General features: G+C 36.4%; 1 protein-coding gene across 3 annotated transcripts in view; it reads right to left on the bottom strand.

Annotated features, from left to right (window-relative positions):
* The window catches only part of SH3RF1 (SH3 domain containing ring finger 1), a 140,646-nt gene that overhangs the window by 43,881 nt on the left and 81,453 nt on the right, over positions 1-15,312 (bottom strand). For all 3 annotated transcript variants that reach the window (XM_039876336.1, XM_039876338.1, XM_039876337.1), the window contains 2 exons: positions 8,718-8,993; positions 7,796-7,891 (listed from right to left, as the gene is read on the bottom strand). In XM_039876336.1, coding sequence (XP_039732270.1) covers positions 7,796-7,891; positions 8,718-8,993 — 372 coding nt within the window. The remainder of the gene's footprint in view (positions 1-7,795; positions 7,892-8,717; positions 8,994-15,312) is intronic.

Raw genomic sequence — 15,312 nt, 5'->3', positions numbered from 1 at the left:
CAGCTCATTGCTTATTTTAAATCATTCCGATGATACAATTCATTTTCAAGGACCTCATTGCCAGATGTAGGAATACTAAAGAAGAAATATACATATATCTCAGGAGGTTAAGAATATAGAATGTTCATTAAATTCTAATTAAAACTTTGTCAGTGTGAAATGACACACTGGCAAAAATTCCATAGTGATGTGTAATTAGTTAATAAATCAGTGAATGAATATTTCCCCTGCCCTGGTACCTAAAATGAGAGAGGGGGAGGGGAGGGGAGGGGAGGGGAGAGGAGAGGAGAGAGATGGAAGAGGGCAATCACTAAGAAAGAATCTGGTGGCACAGAAAGACAATGCTGAGAATACTAACCATAATGACTACATAGTTTTGTTTAAAATCTTCCTTCTTCTCAGTATATAATTTTTGCTCTATACATACGTGAAACCTAATAGGTATATTGCTACTAATTTCTACTATAAAAGGCAATACCATTTTACAACATTTAAGAAAAATGTTCCTGAAACACATTCTACTTCATTATAGAGACACTTGTTCTCCATTGGTTTTATGAACAAGATGCTTGCTTCATCTGTTCATGCCATTGATATGCCACATATGCACATAAAGTGTGTAGAATAGTTCAGGACATTCATTCAGTCTTATTCATAGGATACAGACTTAACACTTGGTTAGTTACAGTGACCCAGCTTTGCTTCTTAAAGCCTTAGTTACTAGTAAAATCGAGGCTTTACATAGAAACATAATAAAATTTTTAAATAAAAATTAGAAGACCTTAAAATACTGTCATTTTAATCAATTTATGATTTTTTTCTCTTAAAAAAGGCCACCTCAGATATTTGAAATTGTTGAGTAATGAATCATTTCTGAAAATTAACCTTTTAAGTGTTAAAACTTAAAGGTTGTCATAATTCTTGATGAAAAATCAAAATGTGCTATACACTCAGGGGAAGCTTGATAAGAGCAGTGATTGTGCATCAACACTAGAACACTCACTAGTGTGGCATGTGCTCTGTCAGAGGCTAGTGGAGGCATCGAGGACAGCGATGGATAGACACCATGACTCACTTCTCAATTACTGAGAGTATATTCCTAAACAAGATACTTAACTTGTCTAAACAATGGAAAAAATAATTAACTCAATTACAGTTTAGCTACTAGAATGTTTATTACATGGTCGTAAAAACTGATGGTTAGTAGTACTGTAATCATGGAGAGAAAGGCCAAGTCATGTGTGCAGTATCATTAAAATATAAGGAAAAAGAATGGAAGGATATTTAACAAAATTATACGTGATGGGACTAAGAGTTATTTCTTTCCTTCCCAACATTTCTGGAATGTGATTATGTTATAGAAATGAAATCATTAAAAATATTCATTATATAAGGTGTGCCTCCCAAAGAACACAAGAAACATTAAATAATCTACACACAGAACTATAATCTTAGCATGTGCCAACTCTGTAAGAATGGCACATAATGAACACTGTAGAAGTCTCAAGCAAGGAGAGGGTTGTTCTGTTCTGTTTTGTTTTGTTTCTGCCTACGAGATTTAGGAAAGAAAAGCTTCATGAGAAATAAGAATATTCATTTGAACCTGGAAGAAAGGGTGAGAGCTTTCCACAGATCAAGGGACAAAGAAATATCCCAGATGAGCTATAAAGGCAGCAATTCCAAGGTATGTTTTCCAGGAATGATCAGTTCACCAACTTAGCTGGGGCTCTGGGTACATGCAGGGGAAAATAGCCAGGCTACAGAATTTGAGGATTCCTTGGGGAGTCATTGTGGACATTAGACGCCATTTGGTCATTATCCTCGGCCTCGGATTAAGCCTATACAGGGTACCTGCGTTTTTATGTCCTGTAAAACTACCCAGAGTACTGGAAATGGACAACTCATGCAGTGAGAACTCAATAAACATTAACCAGTCTTTAGAAATCTCAGCTCCCTGAAGTTTTTCTACTGGAAAGAAAAAAAAAACAAACCCTAAATTAGTAAGAGGCTGATGAATAATAGATGGAGCATAAACTGCCCTAAATAAAGTTCCTTAACTAATTTAAAGGACTCCTTTTTAGATTTAATCTACTCTAGTTGCCTCTAGCTGTATATATTAAGTAGTTGTTCCTGGAGTCCACAGGAGACCCGCCTTTGCCCTTAGAAATTCAGAAGCCAGTGCTCATTTCTCTTTCTATCATTGTGGAAGAATGAAAGGCAACGATTAATTGTATCAAAATGATAACATTAGAAAATATGAAAACCAGCAACATAGGACAGGGCCCACAGTGTTAAAAAATATGCTGCTCCAAAGTGTTCAGTCAATCAGAATCAAAGATGAATGTATGATGCTAATTCTCCCTTACTTATTTCTTGACAGTATCTCTAACTTTCATTTACAGAAATTAATTTACTTCAGAATTGAAGGAGAAAGTGTGGTAACCAACATAGTAATTCCGCTTTTTTGACTTTTCAACATTTTCTCTAAATTGCTTTTTATAAAAATTCACTTCAGAACTAAACGGGAAATTTGGATGCTAAGCCATATAGTAATTCTGTCTTTTGAACGTCCCCCAAATTTTCTCACATTTTTAATAAAAGATCATTTCAATCAATTGAACACTTCTTAATTTTAAAGGAAAAGAATGCATTCAAAAATACAAATGATAAAATATATTTTTATATCATTCAATCATCTCTGATTATTAAATCAAAGACTTATTTTGGCCTTCCGTTCTCATTATTCTCTAGAGCAAAGGCTTTAAGTTAAGAAATAAAGTTAACATTAGCTCCTCCACAGGCTACCTTGGCAACTTCAAACTACGTATGTAAACCTCTACTTCTTATTCCTTGGAACACGGATGATGTCTCCCAGCTTCCTACCTCCTTAGAAGAGGAAGTGAGCACTCCCACCCTTAAGGCCACTCATGCTCTAGGATACCACACATACGATTTTCCCTTCTTAAGGCTGATAGTACGGATTTGATTCTCTAGTCCTAGAAAGGTCTCCCAAGGTTTGCTCATGGGTTGATCCTAAAGGTTGAAAACAACAAACAACACCTTATGAAACTGTGCACTTTAAATATGTTCAGTTTATTGTATGTCACTTATAATTCAATAAAGTTTTTAATTTTTTTTTTTTTTAAAGGAGGCTCCTTGACAATAAGGCCACCCTATCTGTGTTCAAAGTAAGCCAAAGGAATAACCTCAGGGGAAAATTCAGAAACTATCAGGGAGTCTCCTCCATATTAACAGATAAAAAAGAGAGGCTCCATGATCTAATCTCCACAGTATCCAAAATAATACACCATTATTTTAGTTTGGAGAAATTCTAAACAAATACCCAGTTTCATTGGGGGGAAAAAAAAATCTCACTAAGGTAACACAAGAGACCATCTGGCTTTGAGGAATGTAACTCCCTGATATGACATGAAGAGAAACCAATGATAAAATATATATCTAGGTGGTGAATGATGGGAATATTTGCTGAAAAAAAATATAAAAGTTGGCAACATTTAAAAACTAGTTCATTTTGATTTAGGTTCAAAAGGTTTCTAGGTTGCCCATTCATTCATTCGACAAATATTTATTGAGAGCCTACTGTGGGCAGGTGCCTGTACAAGGACCTCGGGAGACCAAGGTAAACCGAAAGATAAGTTGCTGGCACATGGGAGTTCACATTCTAATGGAGACACAGACTATTGGGAGAGAGTAACCACAGTAACAAATAACTTAAAATAGTTACAGAGAGTAAAAAGTGCTATAAAGGAGTAATAGAAACCCTGGAGATAATCATTCACTTATACAGCTCTGACCATGTGCCATGCACTATGAATAAGTATCATTGGAATTAACTTACTTTATGAAGGGGTTTTATTATTTTACAAATGAAGATACAAGGCCCAAAGTCACTCAATTAGAGGTAGAGCCAAGACTTGACTCCTAGCCACCTGGGTTCAGAGGCCAAGTTTTTCCCCATGATCACATCACCTTCTGTGTGAGGTACAGCAAGTGGAAGAGGAGTAATTAATTTAGATAAGGTGGTGAGGGAAAGTTTTTCAGAACTGACATTTGAGCAGAGATCTAAAGAACCAGAAATACAGCCCTTCTTTCTGGCAGGAACTAAAAAGAGTAGTTGACTATTAGGCCAGACCTACTTCATGCCATCTGTGATCTTATTTTTATGTTGTATCTACAGCAGAGGAACAAATTACTAAATGATTTTTTTTTTTAAAACCAGACAAGTGATATTTTAAATGAAGGACTAGGAATCAAAGAAAAGTGATAAACTTAATAAAAATTTATAGTTCATCAAAGCCTACAACACCCAACGTTTGGAAAACATCCAAAATCTGATATTTAGCACTTACTTCATTCAAACTTTTTGCTTGCTAAGAATCATGTCATCCTTGTCCAAATGAGCGCTAAACTGGAATGAGTCAGCTCTGACTTAATGAGGTTAAAATCTTTCACTCTATTTTGTAGAAGACTGGTATTTTTAAACAAAGAAAGAAACAATCTACTAATCTCTTTTTTAAACTGCATTCGGTCCCTGACAAAATTCCCCGGGTTTCCCCAAGAAACTCTTACCTTTCACTATTTCCTACTTGCTCAAGTCTAGGGAGACCCTTTTCAAATAGGAGAGAATCCACAACATCTATGACTTGACAGGAGAGAGGTCTGATGAGAGAATCCCCAGAGGGGAGGAATGAATGTGATCAAAGCAAGAGAACCCTGTTAAGAGCTTAAACAAAGACTCCAAAGGACAGAATTTGAGGCCATTTATATAACTATTCTTTCCCCTACTCACTACCCAACTCATTTTCTCTTGAAGAATTTTGTAGTTTAAGGGAAGGTTATTTGTTTGCAAATCACTATACCATTACCACCATTTTATCACCCTATTCTAACACAGGTAGAGATTGCAGTCCATAGTTATGGGAAGTTGAGGGAGAAGAGAAAGAATAATTGAAGACAAGAAGGGAGGACCAACTATTCCAGTAGCATTTCTCACTACCTCAGTCCTCCCACTCAATTCTCTCTTTACCCACCTTCTAAATTTCAGCTCCTACAGAATTACTCCATCCCTTAAATCCACAGCTGAACCTCTGACCCCAGAGATTCTACTCCAGGTCTGCAATCCTACCCCCAGGCCCATCCTGTTTAAAGTTTCTGCCACATGCAAGTTTCCTGGGCCTTTCCATTAGCAAAGCCAAGAAGTAGGAGTTGAGGGGGAGTTTCAGCTTTGGCTGACAGGCCTATGGCAAAGATGATGTTTCTCTAGAGACTTGGAATTCAATTCTGAACTCATTTTCCTCATTATAAGAGGTGGTGAGATTCTTTTATTTGATCATGACTGCACTGGCACACTCTGAGTCACTGTCTAATCTGAGCTCCAAAGCACTGTGCATAAGACACAGCAGTGTCAGACCCTTTGAGATGTATTATCACATTTGATCTCATCAAAACACCTGGGGAGGGGGCAGTCTTTGGCAGCACTGGGGAAAAAAAGCGAAAGCAGCTCACACTAATGGAGACTTAAATGTATGTTTACAAGATATAACAAAATGATTTACAGATAAATTTTTGTAACATGACCTGTTTTTACATTGAGGATGGTCTGGGCCTAAAGCAGTTTACACAGTAAGAAAAAAGACCATTATTCCAGGAAAAGGCCCTAGTTTTTTATTCCTATAGCTAGCTTTCTTCCATTTGGGACAGCTTTATACGACAGTCTATACTTTATTTAAATAGTTAAATTTTGATAGGTTTCTATTAAAATCTGCCTCCTCTTTATTCCCCTAAAGGCTAAACCAGGTGTCACTAATCTCCAGATGCTATACTCCCCAGCAGAAACTTCAGTCTGATGGGCTGACATCAAAGAAATAGTCATAGATTCATAGATAGTCTTCTAGAGATAGATGATTTGTTTACCTCATCTCAATTGGCAAAATTCTGGTTCAAATGAAGAAAATACTCATTTGTCAGAAAAGAGGCAGAAGAATAAAAACACTCTCACCTAGGCATAAGTTCATCTTTCCAATTTAAATCAGAGAAAACAACCTAATGACTTCAGTGATTATAAGTCACTCTGGACTTGCTGTGGGTGGATCTTTTATGCTTATCTGTACAATTCTACACCTGCCCAATAACTAAAGTATAACAGATCCTTTTCACGCATCACACACCAAGTACTGGCATGTAATATTGATAATACCTAACAAGTAAAGACAGGCTTTCTTTACTAAGCTTGTGCTTACCCATGCTCTTCAGTGGAACTATTCAAATATTTGGAAATGGTTATAATTTTTCATGACTCACATTTAGAATATATAAATAATATGCAGGAAGGACCGAGAGTTAATATTTTTTTTTGGTTTACTTTCAAAGGAGGAAAAAATATTTCAATAAGTGGTAACATCTAAAGGGTATGGATAAAGTTCAAGGCTTATATGTGGTCTGAATTACTTTTCCATGGATATATAGTAGTCAAACTGATTTTTTAGGAAAATTTGGCAATTTCACTATCTGTGGGGTAAATTGACTGCTGGCTACAATGACACAATTTGTCATATTCATGTTCAGAATCATGCCAGAACAAATGCCTCAGATAAAAAGATGGGAAAATAAGTGATGGTGGTTTTCCTTTTTTACATGCTTAACATCTTTACAAGCTTTGATATCTTAAACAATTATTTTCAGTTACCCAAACAATCTGTGCTGTCTCTTACTTTTTGGCGTTTGCACTTGATGGTCTTCCTGCATGAATGTTCTTTCTGCCATAAAAATGATTCTTTTCCATTTCTCTTGGTTAACCCCTATATATCCATCACACAGATATCTACTAAGAACTCACTTTTCCGAAACTCTTCTGTGACCTTAGCTAACCTTGTATGGTTGTTTAGGCTGTGTTTCATTCCTTGAAAATGCCTTCAATTTTGTTTTCAGCAAGAAATTCTTATGACTAAAGAACATGAAAGTTTATGATATACGATGCAATGAAGGCCTATTGTAAATTGTAACTTCCTACTTCATTTTTAATTTGTGTTATTCTTTAAAATACAACTATGTTACTTTAGACACATTCTCTTAAAAGACTTCACTGAATCAGGTGGGACATAATCTTTCTGAAAAAAGCTAATTAAGAAGGGGAGAAGAGGTTAAGTTGCTGCTGGGATAGGATGGAGGGAGATTCATTCATTTATTTGTAGTTTGTTGGAGGCTTATTCTGTAAATCACTATTCTCATTTTGATGATGTAGCAGATAATGAATGAAAGAAACAAGTAAACAAACAGATGCACTCATCTTCCATCTTACTCAGGAACTTTATCAACCTTCTGAACCCAAAGTTGGCAAATGGAATAGAACACATGGAAAGAGTATAAGTGCTGATAGGAAGCATACTGTAACATTTAATAAGATACAGGAATGCTTTTAGCAGGGGGACAAAGTGAAGAGTTTCAAGCATTTCATAGTCTCATAGTCTTTAGTTATTGTATGGTAGGATGGAGGAATTCTTCCTAATCCATCCAATGATCTGGAACAGGGCATTCCCAGTGCTTCATGTTATGAGGACTTTTTTAAAAAAAAATTAGGTTTTTGTCTTTGTTCTTTTCTCTTAGTTTTACTGAGATATAATTGACATAAAACATTGTATTTGTTTAAGGTATACAACATAATGATTTGATGTATGTACATATGCAAAATGATTGTTACGACTTCTTAATACTCAAATGGCATAATTAAGACTTATTTGCTAAGCTAATATTATTGAAGCTTCTACAGATAACTTACCTCAACATATGAAATTGGAAATATTCCTATTTTGTCTGCCAGCATACCTTCAGCCCAGTTCTCATCCACTCTGCGGATCACAGTCAGAACATCATCCTGAAGAAACAACAAACATTAGTCTACCTAATCCCATTAAGCTTGTCACTTAATTTTCCTTTTTAATAAACGGACTGAAGTTTTAAGAGTACATGAATAAAAATGCCCTAACATATCTTTAGTAGATGAATCCAACATTTTGATAAACTGAATGGTAACTTTCAGTCAACCTGATGTCCTTTCAGATACTTGTTAAACTAAGAGCCCCTTCTACACAAGGGTTGGCTGCTCATTTCATTTAGATCTACAAATTGTAACCTCAAATGCTACCCAGCCTCTTGAACTTCTGTTTTAGATTGATTCTCAGGCTCTTCTCACTTTCTCTCTGATAATACATCAAATGTCCATTTGAATGCATATCCTACTGTTTTTCTTTACAGAAAAACACAATATTCTACTTAAAATTCCAAAGCATTTTATCAATTCAGTAGCTACATTCCTGTGTGCTCTGCAGCAAAGAAATTTACATATAAAATAAGGAAGTAATGATGATTCACTTTGTTATTCATAATTTAGTGAATTAAAATCCCTGAATGATACACATACCTTGTAAAGTAGCTTAGAATTAAATTAGAGCTCTAAATATGAAAATGATACCACATAAAGCATCAACCAAAATTATCTTTCATATAGAACAATACAAGCACAAAATTACTTTTTTGTGCCTTTAAAGAAGGCTGCTTTCAGGTATTTTTAAAAGCACAGTGATATAGTTCACATAAAACTATTGTATCTTTTTGCAAAATGAAATTCAAGCCATATTCCTACATATTGAGGTACAAAAAAAATAGCTGGCAAGCGGAAAACAATGTCACTCTAACTTTACCTTTGCAAATGGAAGGCAATCTTTGTCTGCTTCCTTGTCTTTCACCTCAAAGTCATAAAGTGCTTTGCACTGAGGTGGGGGCTGAGGTAACGGTTTGATAATCTGCACAAAGTTGGTGGGGAAAAAGCCATGGATCCCATTGACTTCTCCGTGGTACCAATTTTCATCCACTTGTCGCCGCAAAATGATGATGTCACCTTTGCTGAATTTAAGGTCTCCAGGCTCTTTTCCTTCGTAGTTGTATAATGCTTTGGCACATGGTAACTGAGGTATACCCTTAAAGAAAGAGGTGAATTTTAATGAAAGAGCAGTTCAGAAATGTCTGAAAATATAGAAAGAGGTGAATTTTAATGAAAGAACAGTTGAGAAATGTCTGAAAATATAACTATCATTGTTTTTAAGTCAAGGCCAAATTAATACTAGGAAGAAAATCCAACATAAAAAAACTATATATGTCAACAAGAAATAGCAAACACAAACAAATATCACAGTGAAATAAGAACAGCAGATTATCCATGTACCCTCTGTGACTTAGCCTTCTGTTCCTAAGTCTAATTTAGCAGGTTTTGTTTGGGGTTTTTACTGCATGGAAATGCTACTGCTGAGTCTTGCTTCCTGGTATAAAATTTAAAAGCTCATAAAAAAAAAAAAACCCTTAATGTCTGATATTAACTACTTTATTCAGCAGGATAAATGATAAGCATTGAGAAGAAAAACTTAAACAGAAGAACAATTTATTAATTTAGTAACTGCTCTTAAGCTTGATTGATAAGAATCAGAGTTCAGCTTTTAGGCAAAAAGTGAGCAGTAGACCTTATTCTTTCATGAACTCAAGTACTTATTGGAGGTCTACTATGTGCCAGGGTCTGGAAAACAGTAAGACAGTCACAGTTGCTGCCCTCTCAGAGTTTAAAATCTGTAATTGTATAGATATATAGTCTTTTAAAATCTGTATAAGATCATTCAACTTTGCCCTTTCCTGGTTAGAGTACTTTTAGGCTGATATGCTAATAGATGAGGTTTTGAATGTTACTGTATTGCATTATGATTTTAAATGACAAGTTTAAAAATGTGTGTGTAGCCCCAAGGCAATCTATCATCAAATGGATTAAACAGAATATTTCCTTATGGCATTTAAGGTACCCATTTTTGATCATTAGTTGTCACTTTAAAAAGATCTCTGGTCTCCCTGGGACATTGTTGTCTATCACTGATTCAAAGAATGAATGGCAAATCAAACATATCTATAGTAACTCCTGAATGAGATTATTGGGCTCCTGCTTTTCATGTACTTATTCATATATTCATTCTTCCAGAAAACAATTATTGAACTTTCCCTTTTTACCAGGCAATGTGATAGTGATGAGGATTTAAAGAGGAACAAGACTCAGTTCTTATCCTTTAAAAATAAGATATTAAAAGTATTTATAATATAGTATAGTAAATGCAGTGATAGAGATATGATAAAGGAGCAGAAAGAACAGATCTCTGGAATTTAGTAAGTGGAAAAATGAGATACTTCCTAGGGGAAGTAATACACGAGCCAAGTTTTAAAGGATACAGAGGAGTTTGTCAGGCAAAGCTGAAGTGGAAAAATGAAAGAGAAAAGTAAAGGCATTGCAGGCAGGGCGATAGCACCAGCAAAGACATGGAGCATGCTGTGCAGAGGAACTAGGGTTTTATGAAGACTGCAATGTTCCTGGACAGGGATTACGGAATTTTAAAGTATAGGAGCGGTAGGCAGAGGCTAGTTCATAGAGAGTCTTGAATCACATGTTAAAGTGTTTCGATAGCTGTGCCCTTCAGGCAATGATCAGCTAGCTACTCACAGGTTTGAAGCACAGACGGCCATGGTAAGAACTATGTACCAGGCCAATGAGTCTGGCAGTAGTGTGGAAAATAGACAGGAAGTGGGCAGGCAGGCAGACAGCTTTGTGCAAAGCACAGGCCTAAACTAGTTGAAAAAATTTTTTTAAGTTTAATCTTTCTAATGAAGCAGAGCGATAGGGAGCATTGCTTATATTACTGCCGTCTCCTTAGCCCTTCTCCCTCAAAAGAGTGGGTCGCAGTTTTTATATTCTTGATTGCAGTAAAACTTCGTAACATAGTTTTAAAAAGTTAGTTTGGTTTCTAGTCAGAGATTTAGAGTCTGACCTATTCATAAGCCAAACTTTTTTGTTAAATATTTTTGTTTGGCTTAAGAAGAATAGCCAGCCAATTCTTGGCTCTCAAAATGCTATTGGCAGTCGTTCTTCTTGGCTTGGTCCATTTGATGTTGTATTTGGTTAATTAGAGCTGCTCTAGGGGCCAATATGCAGGGAAGACGGGAGTTGCACCTTCTAGAAGTCTTGGGATCCTGATGTGCCCTTTTAGACCCTGTCGAAGATCCCGCATCTAATGGCATGACTCCTGTTATCTAGTCCCGACCTAATCTGGTAAACAATCTTGCTGTGCCCTTTGGTTTCCCCTGAAGGGAAAAGCCCATCAGGAATTCTGGAGCTTCACAATCCTGTGAACTTTGGTCATATTCCATTAAGATCCAACCTTGTGGAAGGATTCTAATCTCTGTCTACCCTCACAGAGATGTCTCACTACATTCTCTTCTTTATTATGTATTTCTTGAAGTCTGGACATCACTGTTTAACAGTATTTCTCAAGATGGTCAGAGGAAGTAACAGTGGATAAACACATCAATAAATATGACTATGAGAGAGCAAGAGTGACCAAGCCAGAGACAGAGAACTAACAAGTACTGTAGTAAACCAGCTCTTGGAACAGAGCTGATGGGACCGTGATCAGGCAGTATATATGGTAACAGTTAGGAACACAGACACCAAAATGCCTGGGTTTCAATCCCAGCTCAGCCACTTAACTAGCTGTGTGATTCTGAGCAGGTTAATCTCTCTGTGCCTCAATTTCTTCATCTAGGTTGTTGTGAAGGTTTAGTGAATTAATGTATGGAAATCATTACAGAAGCCCAGTAGGCAGTAAGTGCTACATGCATGAACTATCATCATCGCCATCATCGCCCGGAATGAAAAGTCTGTTCACCAGTGAAACATAGCACCTGAAAATGGATTTGTCTCTATGCAGCTGGATGCTTTCCTTTTTGGACAAATTCACATTGCAATTACATTTTAATACATATTCACTGTATAACAATGCAAAGAATGTTCCTCCTAGGAAGCGCTCGGGATTTCGAAATGTGCACTTCTGAAGCACACATTTGTTTTCTGAGTGGAATCCATTCATCTTCTGGTTGAACAGAAGGAATTACAAATTCACTGACATGCACCGTTTAATAGGGGATGGCATTTTAGATGTGGCTGTAGTTCATCTTGACAGAGCTAATATAAGGCATTGGATGCCTGCATGAATTAATTGAAAATCCTATTACAAACTTGGTGACAAATAACTCTATTCACCATTATGGCCTGTTCTCTTGAGTTTTTTCTCCACCTCAATTAGCTCCATTTGGCCCACTCTGTCCAAATTCATGCCAGCCAAATTCATGCACCAAGATACTGATTTAGTACTCTTAGAAACCATTCTGAACTTCATCTTGAGGAGATTTGTAAAATTCCAAACAATCCACAGTATGGTTCTTTTGCGATATGCCGATGTGGAAACTGAAGGAATTTATTTCTTCACAGACCACTTCTACACACCAGAGGCCTACTGGACTTAATGACTTTTCCACTAATGCAAATCTATTAAGTGTTCCTAAAATCATCATTCTTAACACAATGAGTGGCAAGGATAAAACTTATGATAACAGTGATATATAGACATATAGTTAGCCAAATTGCATCCCTGTAATTGTAACCTAAAATTTATTGATTCACACTGACTTGCTAAATCTTGACTGCTAAGGTTATTTCAATAATCAATAACCATAATGAAAGAATAATAAAACTTATAGCAATCTAACCCATGAGCAGACATCTGGCTGTGTTTTTCTATGATATTCATTTTTGATTCAGTTCTAAGAAGCCAGTTTGTGTCAAGTTTCTGAAAAGAAGGCTTCCCATATTAAATGAAATAAATTCTACTCTGATTTCAAATCAAGCAAAGTTCAGTGAACTTTAAAAGACTTATTCCCACACAGGCTGCAGATGATTAAGGATAAATGGTTAACGACTTGGAAGAACAATAAAAGAATGTACTTTTCTTTTGCAACATCTGAGGGCTAAAGCCAAAATACTGGTTTGAGAGCCTAGGACGACTCTTATGGGTAAAATACATCCAGAGCTCATGGAGGCACTGCCTTCTCATTCATCTCCTTAAAAAGGTCTGAGTGTCATGTCATCACCTGGGCCTTCTGCCCTCCATGCCTTCTGCAGGCTTTCCAAACTGCTGCCTGTCTTCGTATCCTCCCAACAGGCCAAGACCCTCGAGGATCTGCAGAGCTTACATTTCACTTGGCTACACATGAAAGGGAGGCTTAAAAGGAGAGAAAGCCAGAGAGAAACCAATTCTGTAGTCTAACCTTGGGTTTGCAGCTGTCATTCATGCTGCTGCTTTATCAAAAAGCTTGGCAATTTAGACAGGTGAAGTATTATAACGATTCTTAATCTAAAATATATTTCAATAAACAGTGACTATTTTGCTCATATAAAAAAGAATACATATGACAGTGAGCCAGTTTTACTTTTCAAATAATTTTTGTGTCTACGTTATACATATAGATATTTCATGACATTAAAATCCTTGAGACCTACACACAAATATTTTTGATTAAATGCTTTACACTCCATTTCTGTGCCATCAAGTATATTCCAGTATATCTGGCAAAGTATTACTTGATGATCTAGCTGAGATTCTAACAGGTAAATAAAACATTCACTGCCAATTTATTTTATAGACTCTAAATGCCAATGCTCAGATATACATGCAAGACAGCCTCCTGAAATTCAAATTCCTTCATGCATTTCTTATTGCTCCATAAAGTAAAAAAGATTCAATGACCTACTAAAAAGACTATCTAGAAGATACTCTTGTCATGAGAACAGCAATAAAATGTGTATAATTTAGTAATGTAGTTATATCTAAATTGGCACAAACTCTGGCTGATTCCAACTTGACTTTCAAAAAACTATCCGGAAGGAATTGAGGCACAAAAACATCACAGTAATAAGAAGTACTGTACAAAGTAATAAATATCAAAATGGATGAAAGGACTTTTTAAATGTCCGTTGTATAACAAAATACATGCTGGCTTTTCCTACAAAGTGAAATACCTATAGGGTATAATAACAGTATTTCATAAAAATACTGATTCTTTAATAGTTAATAAGTCTTAAGTATTGTTCTCAAGTAGTCTAGGTCGGATTATCAAATATTATTTGATCATCACTTGAAATATTTCAACTTCAATATAACAAACATCTAAGGTGAATATTACAAGTTATTTTATCAAAGCACTATCAGAAGGGACTGAGAATCACAACATCCTGTAATAGTTTACCTTTTCATTTGTTCTTTCCTTTAATATTTATTTGTAGAGAGTGCCGTGCTGGAACATTTTTTATCTCATGATTACTTTTTTAACCTTCCACCTCACACCCACCCCAAATTTGCCACATAAAATTATCTAAACAGATAAACTTTAGGCATATCTGCTAGCACTTTGAGGATACAGTTGTGAATAAACAAAACATGTTTTCTTCATTCACATTTATTCTTTTTGTCCTCAGTCTACTATCCCACTGTCCCTTTTCTTCAATATTCATTTTCTTCAGAGCTCTCCTTAAGTAGTCTCTTTCCAGCCTGCCAACCTTCCTCCTCTATGCCGTCTGGTTCCAGTTCCACCCTGCCTCAAGGTAGCAGGCTGCCCAAGGCCAGGCTTTGCACTGCCCTAGGGCCCGAGTGCACTTGGCTCCTGCTCACATTCCACAAACTATCCACTCTCCTCTGGATGCTCAGTTCCTGCTCAAATCCATTCACTCACTCTCCACCCACTACTCACACTTAGCTCCTGCAATCCAATCCACCAGCTATTATGGAGCTTCTATCCCACCTTGTGAACAAATAGCAATCAGTCAGTTATAGTGTTAAGTCTTGTTGTTTTAGTGGTATGAATATGAATGGCTTAGGGCAGGGGTCCCCAAACCCCGGGCTGCGGGGTCCCAGTCCTTGGCCTGTTGAGAACCAGGCTGCACAGCAGGAGTAAGTGGCGGAGAAACAAAAGAGAGTTTCATCTCTACTTGCAGCTGCTCATCACCGTCTCAGTGAAACCTCAGATCATCAGGCATTAGATTCCCTGCCAGCACAGTCCCTGTGCCAAAAGGTTGGGGACTGCTGATTTAGGGAAGGAGTAGGAGGAGAAAAAAAACACCTAGGAGTGAAGGAGAGGAGATAAAGAAGCAACTTTCTTTTCTTTTTTTTTTGAAGTATTAACTTTCTTATCAAATTTTCTAGACTGTACTCTCACTCAATCAAATGACAACACATAACCATTTACTTAATCAATACTTAATCAAATACTTAACTAAATGTAAATATATAATGAACTTAGCTGAGGTCAAAAGACTATGTTCAAACCTCCAGAGAGAAAATGAAGAGCAGTTTTTCAATTTAAGAAAACAATGATCTT

This window comes from Pteropus medius, unplaced genomic scaffold (assembly GCF_902729225.1).
Source record: "Pteropus medius unplaced genomic scaffold, Ma_sr-lr_union100, whole genome shotgun sequence".
NCBI classification, from domain to species: Eukaryota; Metazoa; Chordata; class Mammalia; order Chiroptera; family Pteropodidae; genus Pteropus; species Pteropus medius.
This window is presented reverse-complemented; position numbering and strand designations above follow the sequence as displayed.